This window comes from Pyrus communis, chromosome 14, assembly GCF_041283825.1.
Source record: "Pyrus communis isolate YQ-2024b chromosome 14, ASM4128382v1, whole genome shotgun sequence".
Taxonomy (NCBI): Eukaryota; Viridiplantae; Streptophyta; class Magnoliopsida; order Rosales; family Rosaceae; genus Pyrus; species Pyrus communis.
In genome coordinates this window covers 10031611-10048801 of record NC_142578.1, presented here as the reverse complement: position 1 = coordinate 10048801, position 17191 = coordinate 10031611, and the positions used below count along the sequence as shown (strand labels likewise).

The following is a 17191-nucleotide window of genomic DNA, read 5'->3' as shown; positions in this document are numbered from 1 at the left end:
GGTGACCCACTGGGGAGTTCTTGTATGAGTTCCCAGAAACAAAAACCATGAGGGCGTGGCTGGGGCCCAAAGTGGACAATATTATGCTACGGCGGAGCCGAGACTGGGATGTGACACTTATATTTAGACACTTTTAGGTTTAAATTTATTCACATTTTCCACATCACTACACTTTATGACTTCATTACCTTTCAGGTGTCTGCCAGTACGACTCAATTGAAAGTCCTAGTGGACATACCGGGTCGGGGTGTGTCAATTTCCTAATGAAGAAATTAGGTTTTCATCCCTATTTTTGCTACTCCATTGATTAAGACCTATTCCTTTTCAATTTATGATCGAGGTCCTTAGTTATTAATAAACGTCATTAATTATTTCAATAATAAAATATTTTTTATTTCTAAATATATTTGTTTAATGTTAGAAATGTTACATTTGGTATATATATATATATATATATTTATGGCTAATTTTTTTAATCATATGTTTTTATCTTCACTTTGTACCCATTTTTAATTTGCAACCCTTTTTTAATTTGTACCATTTTTTTTTTTAAGCTTTAATTTGTACCCATATATTAATTTCATTTTGTGCCCATATTTTTTAAAGTTTTATTTGTATTTGTACCCATTTTTAATTTGCTAAATGTACCCATGCTAATTATATGTATTTATTTTATGTTCTAAAATATATCAATAGTTATTTTTTTAAATATGGTAATAATTATGTGGGAACATTATTTTCTTGCTATAATTTTGTGAAAAACAATATTACTCTAATATTTATTTTAAGTATTTATTATATTTTAAAAATATTATTTGAATTTGTTTAAATTTCATAATTTGTGAGACATTAAACGTCACATCCCGGGCATGCCTCTGCCGTAGCATGATATTGTCCACTTTGGGCCCCAACCACGCCCTCATGATTTTGTTTCTAGAAACTCACACGAGAACTTCCCAGTGGATCACCCATCATGAGGACTCACACACCCGAACTTGCTTAACTTTGGAGTTCCGATGAACTCCGAAGCCAATGAACTCGCAAAAAGCCTCATGCTAAAGGAGGTGGGCATGTACATATAAGGCATAGAGGATCCACTCCCCTGGGCGATGTGGGATCTAACAATCTCACCCCCTTGGGGGCCCAATGTCCTCGTCGTCACACTTCTGGCCAGGGATTGGCTCTGATACCAAATTGTCACATCTCAACCCGGGCTCCACCACATCCCGGACACACTCCGCCATAGCATAATATTGTCTGCTTTGGGCCCCGAACATACCCTCACGGTTTTGTTTCTAGGAACTTACACGAGAACTTTCCAGTGGGTCACCCATCCTTGGAATCTAGTGAGCTCCCAAAATGCCTCGTGCTAAAGGAGGTGGGCATGTACATATAAGGCATAGAGGATCCACTCCCCTGGGCGATGTGGGATCTAACAATCTCACCCCCTTGGGCCCCAACGTCTTCATCGTCACACTTCCGGCCAGGGATTGGCTCTGATACCAAATTGTCACATCCCAACCCGGGCTCCACCACATCCCGGACACGCTCCACCGTAGCATAATATTGTCTGCTTTGGGCCCTGAACATACCCTCACAGTTTTGTTTCTAGGAACTTACACGAGAACTTTCCAGTGGGTCACCCATCTTGAGAATCTCGCTCGAACTTGCTTAAGCTAGTGACCTCCCAAAAGGCCTCGTGCTAAAGGAGGTGGGCATGTACATATAAGGCATAGAGGATCCACTCCCCTGGGTGATGTGGGATCTAACATTAAATGCATGAGTTAAATCTCTTAAATAATGTTTAAGGACCTCAATCAAAATATTTAAGCAAACAAGGTTTCAATCTAACAATTAGGTTGATTAGGGACCAGAACCAAAATGATTCTTAGGACACTTTGGATGCGGTCCTTAGCTATGAATATTCTTTGACTGAAACCTTGGTGGTTTTCAATTTTTGATCGAAGTCCCTGAAATTAATGTGATAATTTATTTCTATGTATGTTACTATATTTTTTAAATTAAAAATTGAAATTTATGATTGTTTATATTAATGAGATTTTAAATAAAAAATTATAATTTGTGGGATTAAAAATATTAAAATATAAATATACTAATGTGTGTGTGTGTGTGTGTGTGTGTGTGTGTGTGTAAACATGGGTACATTCATCAAAATTAACCAAACAATTATTGTACCAAAACATGGGCACATTCTTCAAAATCACAAAAAATAAAAAAATAAAAAAAGATATTAGGCTTGATAACGTGAGTAAATTTTTTCGATTAAACTTGACATGGATACATTCTCAAATCAAAGAAAAAAGAATGTGCCCATATAAGTTTTAAAATGGATTAGAAAAAAATTGGATAGATTTTATATAAAAAAAAAGGGGTACATTTTACATATAACAAATTGGTATATTTAAGAATGAGTGCATTTTAAGATTAAAATTTTGAAAAAATTACATGAATGGGTACATATAAGATTAAAAAAATTGAAAACATTTTTTAAAAAAGCTAATGGGTACAAACTTGTTCTAATTTTATTTATTTATTTTAGAAATGTTTTGAATTGAAAATTAGTTAGGAGTTTAATAAAGGTGTGTGTCACATCCCGGCTTGGGGTCCACCACATCCCAGGCCTGCTCCAGCATTGTAGCACAATAATGTCCGCTTTGGGCCCCGACTACGCCCTCACGGTTTTGTTTCTGGGAACTCACACGAGAACTTCCCAGTGGGTCATCCATCCTAGGATTGCTCTCGCGCGAACTCGCTTAACTTCAGAGTTCCTACAGAACCCGAAGCCAATGAGCCCCCAAAAGGTCAGTGCTAGGTAGAGATGAGAATATACATATAAGGCTTACATGATCCACTCCCCTAGACGATGTGGGATGTTACAATCCACCCCCTTTAGGGGCCCGACATCCTCGTTGGCACACTTCCGGCCATGGATTGGCTCTGATACCAATTTGTCACATCCCGGCCCAGGGTCCACCACATCCCGGGCCTGCTTTACCACCGTAGCACGATATTGTCCGCTTTGGGCCCCGACTACGCCCTCACGGTTTTGTTTCTGAGAACTCACACGAGAACTTCCTAGTTGGTCACCCATCCTAGGATTACTCTCGCACGAACTCGCTTAACTTCGGAGTTCCTACAGAACACGAAGCCAATGAGCTCCCAAAAGGCCTCGTGCTAGGTAGAGATGGGAATATAAATATAATGCTTACATGATCCATTCCCCTGGACGATGTGGGATGTTACAGTGTGAATATTAAAATTCTAAATCAATTATTAATTTTTATTTTAAAAAATTATGTAACTGACATGTAAATTCATTATTACACTAATGCTAGGGATTTGGATCAAAATCTGAAAACTAATAAGGTTTAGTCAATGAACATTAGTAACTATGGACCGGATACTAATTTTTCTGTTTTTAAATTATATTGTTTTGAGGGGCAAGAATGAAATAGCCTCAGTAAGGGGGTAATTTGAGGGGTTAAATTAATACACAGTTTGAAGTTGTGTTTTTGTTTTTAATTTTTTTGTTGTGTTGTGTAAATAATCAACCGAGAAATAAAACTTTTCTTTTGTGAAAAAAAAAAATAAAGCAATTAAGTATATGATAAAATGCTTCTAAATGATGCTCTCTTATAATCCACCATATAAAAAAATCTTAATATACTATTTTAGTGCAACGAAGATGATTCTCTTCTATAATAACTGTGTAGTTAGTAGACAAAGGATTAGAAATACAGGAGCACTCAACTTCTCAGCTCGCTTATAATAAATTCCTTCAACCTTGACTGCAAAAATACAAGACTTGCCAAGAATGAATTCCGACTGCAGTTCCTTCTGATGTGAAGAATAGTTCTGCTGAGATTTATAGGAACCCTTTGTCACGGTATGGTGAGGTCCTGGGTTGAAGCTCTTTGTCCTCAATTTTATCATTTGTCGCATTCACTAGCAGGGTTCGAAGAAGGGTGTAAGCTAGCTTGATATACATTATCAATGTTGGATCACACTACCGGTAGGGGCGACCCTGAAGTTCTCGGGGCCCAAGTGAAACTTCGAAAGGGGGCCTCTTGGTTCTCAAGTCCTCTAATATGTTGCAAATTCATATATTTTATTTTGTTCGGTAATTAATTGTAAAAATCTATTATTATGTCATGGTTTAGAAATCAAAGACTCTGACAAGAATATAATCAAAGATAAACTTGATAAATATATTTGTCCTGTGTTTCTAGCCGTAAAAGTACTAATTAAATTCATATAATCAAGTTTTTCTGCCAATCTTTATTATTTCATTGATAAACCGTATGATCCAACAAAAATTTTAGTCATAGAATTACTCTAAAAAGTTACAGAAATTCATAGTTTCGATTGTATTACCTCATTTGCTATCCTCAAAACCTTGTGAGCTGATATGGAGAATTTGAAAAAGAGAAAAAAATAATAATAATAATTGTAGGAAAATGTTCAAGGATGGGAGTCTGGGACGTAGGATATTCATATGTCAACTTTTGAAAGGAAGCCAAGCAAAGAAATATGGTTTTGAAAAAAGAGGAGAAACCTTGTGGCATAAGACATCAACAATATTTTTGGGGCCCTTCTAAATCGGAGGCCCTAGGTGGTCGCCTCTTCTAGCTACTCTCAGGAGTGGCTCTAACTGCCGGTGAGTTGAAGAGGGAAGGGGTGCGTTTGAGGATAAACTCGGAATTTTGAAAGGGGTTATATTGAGCAGTGGGGGTTATCAATAGAGTTCCCCTAAATTCAAATGACTAGTATTTGATGATCTACTATATTACATCGAGCTTTTTACCAACAAACAGATAAAATGGAGACAATTTATGCTTGAAAAGGACTTAAATATTAATATGTGAATTACCATGAAGATAATGAAACTGTAACAAAGACTTCGCGACAACTAAATTCCCTGACTTTGTAGGACACTACTATGATTATTAGACGAGAGCCTAAACTTTGAATGCTTGGAACATTAACTTGCACAGAAATCTGAAGGTCACTCAAGACATTCGAAATCCACCTAGGCCGATTCTCAGTCTCTTTCAGGTGACTCTTCCTCCATCTCCGAGGGCAAATCCAACGATACCTGACCATTGTACTGTTGCACCACCAAGACGGACGCTGATGTAGAGAAATCTGGTGAAATTAACAAACTCCCAACTGGACCAAGTTCCGGGCACTCACTCCTCCTATTTAAAGCTAAGGCTACTTCACCATCAGGTGTTCGCCCCACCAGAAACAGATGGCACCGGCCTATCTTGCGAACCACAGAAATTGTCTGTGCCTCATTTCTGACTGCCTTCTCTTCGTATGTCACAGAGTCATCCTTAGCGATTTTCTGCTTGAACGCAGTAAGGAATTCCTCATCTACTGATCCCACTTTGGTTCTAGCATTGCCATCAATATTAATTCTAGATATCTCCCCCGCAAGCTCAGGTTCCACTAGGAAGCGAATGACCATTAAACTGATGCCGGGGTGCTCAGCCATACGAGCACCATAGGCAAGGGCTTCACGGTCATCACGACCCCCAAAGAAGAGAACTGTGATGAAATAAGAAACGTTACTTGCAGCAATGTGGGTAGTTCCACCAAGACCACGATCGACCAGAATTCCAACTGAGCAAGGTGCATACTGAAGAACCCTCTGGTTAACAAAGCGAAAGTCATTTCGGGTAGTCTCTAGTGTACCATCTAGCCTCTGGTGCTTATGGAATGGAAGAATTACGATTGCAGCTCTTTTGCTCTCAGCAGTGGCACAAATGTCCTCGTGCATATCAGATGTTGAAGATATTTCAGTCATTGGCCTGATGAACACCCGGCTCAGCTGTTGGTATGCCTCAAATGCCACAACCACGTTGTCAGAATTTGATTGCTGGCCCTTATTCCAGAAGGGTAACCCGTTTCTTCTTGCCCTGTGTACCATTAATATAGCTGATGACCTCTCAGAGAGCTCCTTGAGGTGCATTGCATAGACACAAAGGCCTTCGCGCTTGTTTGTGCCTCGTGAGGCCTCAAGCAGATTTATTATGGATGGAATGTTTCTTGCACTATGAAAACAGGCCAAGATCCTTAGTTGAGTGTTCGTATTTTTCCTTTCAATTGTCTTATGCTTGTAATCAGCCATTCTTCCCCTTTTCATTGGCTTATAAACAGCAACGACAAGAGGCGTGGTGATAAATGTGGTAAACAGAGCCATTAGAACCATAATGGCAAAAGTCTGGTCATTCAAGACCTGCGAAACATAAACAAATGATACAATTTAAACGGTTATTTAATATAAAACAGACAATGATAAAAGAATTAATTTTTTACCTTTCTGTCTTTACCAATATTGAGGACAATGAGTTCCACCAAGCCTTTACTGTTCATCAGGAACCCTAGAGCTAAAGCCTCGCGGACAGGCAATTTGCAGGAAAGAGATACCATAATCGTCCCAAAAATCTTCCCAAAACAGGCAGTAAATATGACCAAAACCAAAAGACCCCACGACTGAAGCCCCTGAATTGTGGCAACATTAGTCTTCAGTCCACTGGACACAAAATACAACGGTAGAAAAAGACCAGACACGAGATCTTCTACTTTTTCCACAAGAGCACCTGCATATGGCCCCTCTTTCGGTACAAGAACTCCGACCACAAAAGCACCAAACATGGCATGAATTCCAATTGTATCAGTAATAAAACCAGCAGCCAGAACAACAGTTAGTGTAGCGCATACGTAGATCTCGTCAACAGGTTCACCTTCTTGACATCGTTGAGACATCCATTTAAAGATTGGAGGAACAATGAGAATTGCACAAATAACGAACGCACACCCGGACAAGAAGACCCATAGTGGAACAAGGGGAGATTGGTTATTGCCAGATAGGGCAACAGCAAGAGCCAGTAGAATCCAGGCGGCCACATCATTAACTGCTGCAGCCGACATAGCCATTCTTCCAATGTCAGTAGTCAAGAGTTTCAACTCAGCCAGAATACGAGCCAAAACAGGGAAAGCAGTTATTGAAAGGGCCACACCCATGAACACAAGAAATGCAGTAGCATCCACCCCTTTGGCTATGGTTTCTCGGAGGACAAATGATGAACCTATTCCTAATGCAAATGGGAGGGTTATTCCTGCTACGGCAATGGCAAGGGCTTGCTTTCCAGTCTGACGAATGGATTTAGGATCTATCTCTAGCCCTGCAAGGAACAGAAAGAATAGGAGACCGAGGTTTGCTAAGGTGTCCAACACAGTGATACTCTTTGGTGGAAATATTGCCTGGAGATAACTTTTGTTCCGCCCCAGAGCCGATGGCCCGAGTAGGATTCCTCCCTGTCAAACCAGAAAAGTCATTCAACCTCGGATGTATCACAATCAGCATGGTGTTCCGTTTTAGGTTCAGTTAAATGCAAATACATCTATTAACCCTCAAACAACATACTCCTGTCTAGAAAAAAATCTTCGTTCCAATATGCCTACACATCATGTCCACATTTTCAACAGCACAAAGAAGAAACAAATAAGAATATCTGTATCGATCCTAAACATATCTGCATATCCACGAAATCATTTAAATTGAAAACGAAACAAAATAAATATTTTTCAGAAACATTGTGCTACTTTTTGCTAGACTACAGTTCGACGCCCCCTAAATTTCAAAGTAAAGAATCTTAACGGCCAATAAACATCAAACACACACAAATTTAACATCGAAGGTTCAAAAGCTTTCTCTTTGGAAGTGGTCCCAGGAAGTAAGACCTAGTGTATATACAGCAATGTGATCACAGACAAAACTAACTACCCTTCGATTAAATTTCTGGACAAAAAAAGAAATGAACTTACAACAATCTCCGCAATGACTCGTGGCTGTCTCAATGGCTTCAGAAGATAGGCAAGACCCCGAGTGACTATAACTACAATACATATCTGCAAAATAACGAGAGGCAGTGCAAAATGTAAAGGACTGTCCCCCTGGAACGCACCGTTTGATGTGGCCTTCATTGGAGGCGGACATGTATGCCCCACTGAAGCATTGTAAGCCATGAAAGTCAACGAACAAAAAACCGAAAATTCAAGTTCCTTATCTGCCAAAAGAAACCCAAATCAGAATTCAAATTCCGGAATTACTAGCAAATATATGAGTTAGAAGCGAAGGACATCTCCACTACACTAATCCTTCAAATATACACACATCCAACACAAATATGTCCAACAAAAGAGCATTTACTTAATTGGACAACATATCATGCCCCAAAAGCCAAATTAAAACGGTTTATTTTTCTTTTGGGTCACTATTCCAAATCAAATAGTAAGGTTCAAGAGTGAAAGAAGAAAAGAAATAGTCCAATCCAATTGGAAATTTTGATCAAAATCCGCGGTTTGCACAGAGGGTTGGGATAAAAGAGTCCCAATCCTGATCAAAGTCAATAAATTTAAATGGAATTTGGAAACCACAGTCAATAAATTAGCAAACAGCTTTCTAATCAATGACAGTAACCCATGTGAGATTTCAGGAAAAAGAATTCAACCTTACAACTTAATCACGTACTTCACAAAAACCAATAAAAAATTTTGCAAAACAAAACATGTTTCGATTCCAGACCATAAGAGAGATGATAAATTTACCTGTTTATTGGGTCAGCAGGTTCAAATATGAATCCCCACCTCGGTTCGGTGGAAACAGTGCTTTTCAGGAATGGCTCTGAATTGTAAGTGTAGTCAGCGCCTGAACTTGGAGATTGTGCCACCAGCTTTTAAATAAGAATTGACTGAGAGAGAGAGAGAGAGAGAGAGAGGTAATGACAGGTGGGATTAACAAGATCTGACTTTCCCCACCTCTATTTTTTTTTCTTTTTTTTTTTTAATATAACGTATACTAAGGGGATGAGAGGAGTGAGCTAAGATAATGTATTCAAATTTACTTTTGATGAGAATTGAACCTAAGACCTTTCATATACAAGTGAAGACAAATATTATTATATCGTAGTACTAAGTGGCGACTTTCTCCCTTTTTATAATAAAACATAATAAATTCAGAACTTCGTATATCATTTATTTATGATAGTGTGTCAATTTTTTTTTTTTTTTTTTTGGTTTTTTTTTGTGTTTAAGTTCGAATTCACCACTAGAGCCACGGCCTGATCTATTTTTGATAGGAGTGTGTGGACTTCTCACACACTCTTTGCTAATTTATGTTCACTGATCTTCTTCAATTCATCCGATCCGACGGCCGAAAATTAAAAAAGTGTGTGAGAAGTAAAAAGGGATGTGTGGATATCACACCCCTTTTGATATATATGAGACCTCAGATTTGATTTACAAATTTGGCGAGTTCGTTTTTTTTTTTTTTTTTTTTGAACAAACGACATTATTTACATTAATAGAAAGGGGATGAGGTTAGCCTTATAATAGGCTAACAATAATGTGGTTCAAATTCACCTTTGACAAGAATAGAACCTAAGACCTCTTTCTAATAAGTGAAAATAAATGTCACTAGACCGTAGTACTAAGTGGCTTGGCAAGTTTATTACAAAATTATTATGAGTAACTCATTGTAAGACCTAAACGAACATTTAAGACCCTTAAAGTGAAATAGTGTAACCAATTATCAACTCTGTAATTAGTGATTTTTTTTTTGAACAATGATATATTCACGCTAAAAAACTAGTTGTTAAATATTAATAAATATAGAAGATTTTACCATTGAAAATGGTCTTTTTCTTCAAACAACAGAGTTCTAAATTCAACCCTTCATATCTCTTGTAGAATTTTATTTGTAAAATAAAAATTGGGACGGATTTGTGGTACCAGTTTATTTTGGTAGTGTCATCGACCCACTCATTTTTACTTCTTACATAATTCTCTCAATTTTCTACTGTCCGATCGAATGAACTGAATATGATCAAACCAAAAATTAACAAGGGTGTATGGGTTGGAAAAATGGATGTGTAAATAACACTACGCCTTTTTTATACAACTTTTGGCACACATTTTTGTAGAGCCCACTTCGTATTGTATTTCAACGATCTAAACTGTCTATCTTTTAAGTCTTCTTTCAAAGATTATATCTACCATGTCTACCAAAAATCACCCAAATCTGAAAACCATATTACTATTAGATTAAGGGTTTAGGGTGTTTTTGTAGAACCATACTTGTTAATTTTCTTCACTACAAATGAATGCCTTAATAGTTTTGAACTTGTCTAATTTTTTTGTAAGGCTTTTTAGCCAAAATAGTCCCTGAGATTTTCATAATACATAATTTTGGTCTCTGAGACTTAAAATCAATAAAAGTGGGCCATGAGATTGTCCACCATCCATTATTTTGGTTCTTCCATTAAAAAACTTCGTTAAGTGGTCCTTGAGCTTTTTAATGGAATGACCAAAATGATAGATGGTGAACAATCTCAGGAACCAAAGTGATGTGTTATGCAAATTTCAGGGACCAAAATTATGTGTTATGCAAATCTCAAGACCAAAGTTATGTATTATACGCTCAACTTAACGTAGTTTTTTAACAAAATGACCAAAATAATGGATGATGGACAATCTCAGGGACCACTTCTATTGATTTTTAAATCTCAGAGACCAAAGTTATGTGTTATGCAAATCTCATGAACCATTTTTGTCACATCCCGGTCTCCCGCCTTGAGGATATTGTCCGCTTTGGCATTCCTGGCCTGGACTAGGTCGCAGACACCAGGCTACCGCACGGTTTTGTTTTTGCAGGCCGCAGCCCCAAAAGGCCTCCTCAAAGGGTACCACCAGGCATGTACATATAAGGCCCAAAGACCACGCCCTCACGGGCGATGTGGGATACTACAATCCACCCCCCTTAGGGAGCCCGACGTCCTCGTCGGCACACCACGGCCGTGAGTCTGGCTCTGATACCAAATTGTCACATCCCGGTCTCCCGCCTTGAGGATATTGTCCGCTTTGGCATTCCTGGCCTGGACTAGGTCGCAGACACCAGGCTACCGCACGGTTTTGTTTTTGCAGGCCGCAGCCCCAAAAGGCCTCCTCAAAGGGTACCACCAGGCATGTACATATAAGGCCCAAAGACCACGCCCTCACGGGCGATGTGGGATACTACAATTTTGACTAAAAAAACTTTTTTTATAATGACGATCTATAAATAATATTCTAAAAGATAGATATATCAGATGTCAAAATATATTATAGACTAAGCTCCACAAAAACGTAAGTAAAAAAAAAAAAAAAAAAGATGTCACTAATCGCTCACAATAAAAAGAGTGCTACTACTCATATGTCTCTTTTCCACTAACTTTATGGTGAAAACATAATAGCAAATCAACCTAAAATGGTTGAAAAAACGGGACAAATGTGGGTATAAAAACTCAATAGAAGTTGGATGGTTCATAGCAATTGTCTGTGTTTGCGACAACGAGAGCCATCAAGCAGGGAGATGAGTTGTCAAGTGGAGAATAGAAAATGGAAGACATGACATTTTGTCACTTTTCTTCGATATTCAGAAAGAGAAACCTTGGATGACTTTATAGCCCTACATTACATCTCTACCCACTTGGAATTTTGTGATCGATATCATGACATGGGGTCGGTACTTTGGTGCCTTCTACTGTTTTGGTTGAGATCATGACACGGGGTTGGTACTTTGGACAGCAACGTAGATTGTCCTGGAATTTGATGGTGTTCTGGTCTAAAATAATATCAAATGTTAGTTTCGTTTTACATGAGATGTTATTATAGAGATCTACTCAATTCAATATTTAAGTTCTTAACCTTCTTAAAACTCATGCGCATGTAAGGTTAATTCTGCTTTTGTATACATATGTGACGTCCCATGTTTTTTTAGAGGCTTGAAATGACCTAAAATTATTCACATATCAATGGTCAAAATTTTCTATAAAAGCACAACTTCTAAAACAAAAATTTTATGGTGCTAGGGAATGTAATATGCTTCAAACATTTTGACGGTTTAATTTTTTTTATTTTTTTCATTTTTAAACTAAGATCTAATGGTTAAAATGTATTCGAAATATTCTATATATACTCTAGGCCACCGTAGAAAATTCGCTTCTACGATGTGACTTTTTTGCTAGTAGTTCAACTAGGCCTTGTTTACATTCTAGATTTGTAGAGAAGCACGAGGAGTTCCTTTCTCAATACATATGAGCTTCTAGATGAATCTCTATCTTAGGAGATTGATAAATATCATGATTGGTGTTGATTTTTTTGAAATCTTTCTTAAATTTTAATTAAAAATTCATTTAAGAAGCCGATTGAAGATGATCGCACTAACATGCGTCAAAAGAAAAGAAACTACCAAACCCTTTTTTTCATTTCCTTAGTTTATTGCATTTTGATCCATTTTATCTATGCCATCGAGTGCTTGTTTTTATGCTTTGTTCCAAATGTGTTCGTGTCCATGTATAAAAAGCAATATGTATCATCTGTCATTGATTAACCTATAGAAAATTATTACGAAACCAAATGATTAAATTATCAATGTAAAAAAAATCAAAAGCAAGTATGGAAAGGAGAAAATGTAGAAGGATTGATGATATAAATTTGTGGTATATGTTATGTAGGCAAGGCCGTCTCTGAGATTTCGGAGGACCCGTGCGAAATTTATATAAAGGGCCCTTATAAGACAATGTTAAAAAAAATTGAACAATGTATTGATGCTAAAAAGCACTACTGAAACAAACTTTGTACTTCTTTTTCTTTAACAAAGAACTTATCAATATGCATGAGAAATATCTAAATCTTCAAATTCCAACTCAAAATATTTAAATTAGTAAATATCTTATTTTAATCAAAGTATGCATCACTCTGATCACTTGAATTGTATCTGTGATATGAAAATGTCTCTTCAATTGCATGAAATTATGAATAAAAAGTACAAAAGAAAAAAAAAATCATTATGGATTAGAAATACCTAAATCTTCAAATTTCTACTCAATATATTTAAATGAGTAAATATCTTACTTTAATCGAAATCTGCACCACTCTGATCACTTGAAGTCTCTATAATAAAAATTTCTCTTTAATTGCATGAAATTTATGAATTAGGGTTTAATGGTTTTATGGGATAAAGAGCAATGGAGAGGGGAGATACTAGAGAAGTAGCGGTTGGGGGTGGCGTGAGAGAGAAAAGTGGATTCCAACACTTAATTGATAACCTTTTCGATTCGACTCAGACTCATTTGCTGTATTAAATTTATTACCTTTTCTATTGCTTTATAATATACATATTTGTTACGGATTTGGTGGGTTTTTGTAGGCATGTAGACTTGTGGCTTGTGGTTTGTGGGGTCTGCTAGCATTTTTATTTAATTTTTTTGCTCTGATTAGCATTTTATATGTTATTTATATATTTAACATTATTTTATATATTATATGAGATAGTAAACTTTTTCGGGGCCCTTGCGCCATGGAACCTGTCACACGTCCCCAAAGTCAGCTCTGTATGTTGGATAATATTTTTGTCCACCTCAAAACGTGTATGCATGTATGTTATATAAAAATCTATGATCTTTGGTCTATTAATTCATCAAAATATGTAATTATGTTCATTTTCGTATTCTGTTAAAACTTCCGTCATAATGAGTTACGTGCTACACATGTGAGGCTTAATCAAAGAGCAAATAAGGAAAATTAAATGAGAAAAATTGTGGTAAAGATCCCTCAATTTTAATTTAATTAGAGCAATGGTCCCTCAACTTTAACTCATTAGAACAATGATCTCTTAATTTTAACCCAATTGTAGCAATGGTGCTTTCCCCATAACTCATTTTGACGGAATTCTGATGAAGTTAACGAAAATGATCATAGCTGCACATTTTGATGAGTTAAGGAACCAATGGTCATGAATTTTTAGTTAAATGATCATTGCTCCAATTGGGTTAAAGTTGAGAGACAATTGCCACAATTTACTCTGCTAGAATTAGTTCAACTCATCCTCGACCATTTTTGTATAATTAGTTCAATCAGTCATCGACCAGTGTTTGACTATTTTTACATAATTAGTTCAATCATTCATCGACCATTTTTGCAGAATTAGTTCAACCTGTCCTTGACCATTTTTGTAAAATTAGTTCAACTTATCTTCGGTCATTTTTGCTAAATCAGTTTAACTCGTCTTCATTTATTTTTGCAGAATCAGTTTAACCCATTTTCAGCCATTTTTGCAGAATCAATTCAACCCATCGTCGACCATTTTTGCAGAATCGGTTTAATCCGTCTTCAACCATTTTTGTAGAATTAGTTCATTTTGTCCTCAATCATTTTTGCAGAATCATATCATTTTTACAAAATCAATTCAACCCATCCTTGACCATTTTTGCAAAATCAGTTCAACCCATTTTCGACCATTTTTGCAGAATCAGATCAATCAATCCTCGAACATTTTTGCAGAATTAGTTTAACCCATATTCGATCATTTTACAGAATCAGTTCAATCATTTTTCTATTACAAAATGAAGATGTGAATAACCCATACATAAAATTTTAAAATTCAATCAATTCAACCTCCAAAAAAAACAAAAAAAAAAAAAAAAAAAAAAAAAAAAAACTATTGAGGTTCTTAGAGTTGTTATTTCCTAATGTCCGAGGTGTTTCATCACGATCATGTGTTTGAATTTGATTAATATTTTTTTAAAGAGAAATAAAAACGAAAAGGCCATATAAGAAGAAAGTAGGGGCAAGGAGAGAATCCACTTAATGAAATTGTTCAACAATAACAACAGTAAGGCAATGGAATGGAAGTTCCTTTCTTCCTTGCAGTTTCTCAACATTAATAACCCATTTATCAACTTGCTTCAATAACACTTCTTGTGCTTTCTTCGTATTAATGCTAACGAAGCTCTTTCGTTTTTTTTTCTTGGTATTCTAATATAAATTTGTCGAAAATATTTTCTGGTGGTAAAACGTAGAAGTAAGCTATCAGATGAGTAAAGAGAGAAGGAGAAAGAAGGAAAAATCAGGCCAATATTTATGGAAGAGAATGGGGATAAAAGATGAATGAGATAGAAGTGTGAAAAGACTTTATCACTACAAAGGGTATTTTTGTAACTTAAACTCAAGAGAAAAAAAAAGGGAACAATGTCATCTTTGACATGTATTAACTTTTGTCTCTCTTTGAAACGTTTAAAAAATGACGTCTCAATATAAAAATTAAGTATTAAAAGTGTATTGGGTGTTAATACCCAAATAAATTAATAATATTTGGAATAATATTTTTGGCTGGTCCCGAATTAGAGATAACGTATTAAAATAATAAGTCGCTAAATTTATAAGATAGTATATTTTATAAATGAGAGTTTTACCTAGGAAGGCAAAAACACAAAATACCTATCATATATCATAGAACTCTACCAGTTTTTAATCATTTAAAGGAGAGACAAAAATACAAACACCAACAAACCTAGCCCAAAAACAAGCAAACCAAAATTTTAAAATTCTAGTCATGCCCCTAATAGACTTGTCCAAAACTATATCATCTATAAAAACTTCAAACGAATTTTAGATCCGTAAAAATTAATTTATACAAGATCAGTTTCACAATTCATGCACTTCTGCAAGATCAATTTCATAATTTTCTAAATTTTCTTCACTTTTGCAAGATCAATTTCACAATTATGCACTTTTGCATGATCAGTATCAAAATTCTTACATCTCTACAAGAGCTATTCAAAATTCCAACAATTCTGCAAGATCAATTTAAAATTCATGCACTTCTACAATTACAATTTCAAAATTGTAGCACTTCTGCAAGATAAGTTTAAAAAATTCATGAATTCAAAGCATCAAAACCTCAAAATCAAATACCTTTGGAAAAATAATATAACTAAAACCCAAAAAGTAAAAAAGAAGGCTCCTCATAAGAAGAAATGCTCATAAATTTAGGGAACAAGGCGAAGAAGAAGAGGAGAAAGAAAATTATGATGAAGAAGTAGGAGAGATAAGGACGAAGAAGAAGGAGCAGGAGAGAGAAAGAAAGAGGTAGGAAGAAGGTTGAGAGGAAAGGAGAGAGAGGTATAAAAGAAAAAAGAGGAGAGAAAGAGAAAAATAAGGAGATAGAAACTCACCTTCAAACATAAAGCGTAAAATTGTAAATCCAAAGGCAATTAAAAGAACAACCATGAAATAAATAAAAACTTTGTCTCTCTCTCTCTCAATATAATCTTATAATTTGGCTTTATGTGTAATTTTTTCTTAAAAAAAAAAAAGTTATATAGGTCCCACATAATATACAATTAATAATTTCTTGATACGTAGTGCTTATGATTCGACTATGAAGCCTTCTAAGATGGGTGCATTTTTGTCTTTGTTCATTTCATCTTGAAATTGATGTCACATTGGATCTCATCTCTAACTTTTCTTAACATGATGAGAAGTTCTAGTGTGGTTTTCTCATATTGCAACAACAAATTCTTCATTGTCATCACTGGTTTGAGAGTTTTTTTTTTTTTTTTTTTTTTGGTTTTTCGAAATGGGCTCCATACCATGGCTTTTGTTTATTTAAATAGAGTTTTTGCTTGGTTAATGCTCATGAAATGAAATAATAGTACATTGAACAATGTATAATCTATTTTTGAGATAAACAAGTAGATTTACTTGGTTAAACAAATACATAGAATTGTTAATTTATAAAACTAGAAACTACATAAAAAAGTACAGTATTTAAGAAAATAAGGAATCCCTTGATAAACTAATAAGTTATTAATTAACCAATAAATTAATAAATTATTAATTGATTGATTATTTAATATTCTGCTAGAATAATAGATTATCTTGGTCTCAAGGCTATTAATTTATAGAAATTTAACGATATAAAGAATTTAACCACCACAGGGTGATCTAGTGATTGGAGATGAATTTCAGTCCCATATTCCACATGGCACATCATGGGTTCGATTCATGATGCTAAAATGCCTCTATAAGTCTTTCATTCCCTCGGAAGAGTGCGAAGCCACCCGCCGGTTCCATTTTTGAAAAAGAAATAAAAAAAACTATATAGAGAATGTGAACAACCACCACAATTTTTTTTTTCTTTCTAAATCTGAATTTTCAAATCATTTGACAATGAAATATTTTGTCATACACAATGTCTTATTATAGGCATTGAAAAAAAAATTCCTGCTAACATAAGAAGAATTTGAAAATTTAACCAAATCTCAAAGAAACCTCTTAAGGA

At 35.6% G+C, this 17191-nt stretch overlaps 1 protein-coding gene across 1 annotated transcript; it reads right to left on the bottom strand.

Moving 5' to 3' along the window:
* Window positions 1-4850: 4850 nt before the first annotated feature.
* On the bottom strand, window positions 4851-8886 carry LOC137712924 (cation/H(+) antiporter 18). The gene is made up of 4 exons (XM_068452127.2): window positions 8638-8886; window positions 7855-8096; window positions 6343-7344; window positions 4851-6262 (listed from the first exon to the last, which is right to left on the bottom strand). Exons 2-4 carry the CDS (start codon window positions 8053-8055, stop codon window positions 5063-5065), a joined length of 2403 nt encoding a protein of 800 aa, XP_068308228.2. The 5' UTR covers window positions 8056-8096; window positions 8638-8886; the 3' UTR covers window positions 4851-5062.
* Window positions 8887-17191: the final 8305 nt, after the last annotated feature.

Bases quoted from the DNA above. Each gene is read 5' to 3' on its own strand.
- LOC137712924 (XM_068452127.2), bottom strand. From the start codon at position 8,055: ATGGCTTACAATGCTTCAGTGGGGCATACATGTCCGCCTCCAATGAAG. The intron at 7,345-7,854 runs GTAAGTTCATTT...CTGGTTTGACAG, and splicing joins GAGTCATTGCGGAGATTGTT to GGAGGAATCCTACTCGGGCC. The intron at 6,263-6,342 runs GTAAAAAATTAA...TATGTTTCGCAG, and splicing joins ATATTGGTAAAGACAGAAAG to GTCTTGAATGACCAGACTTT.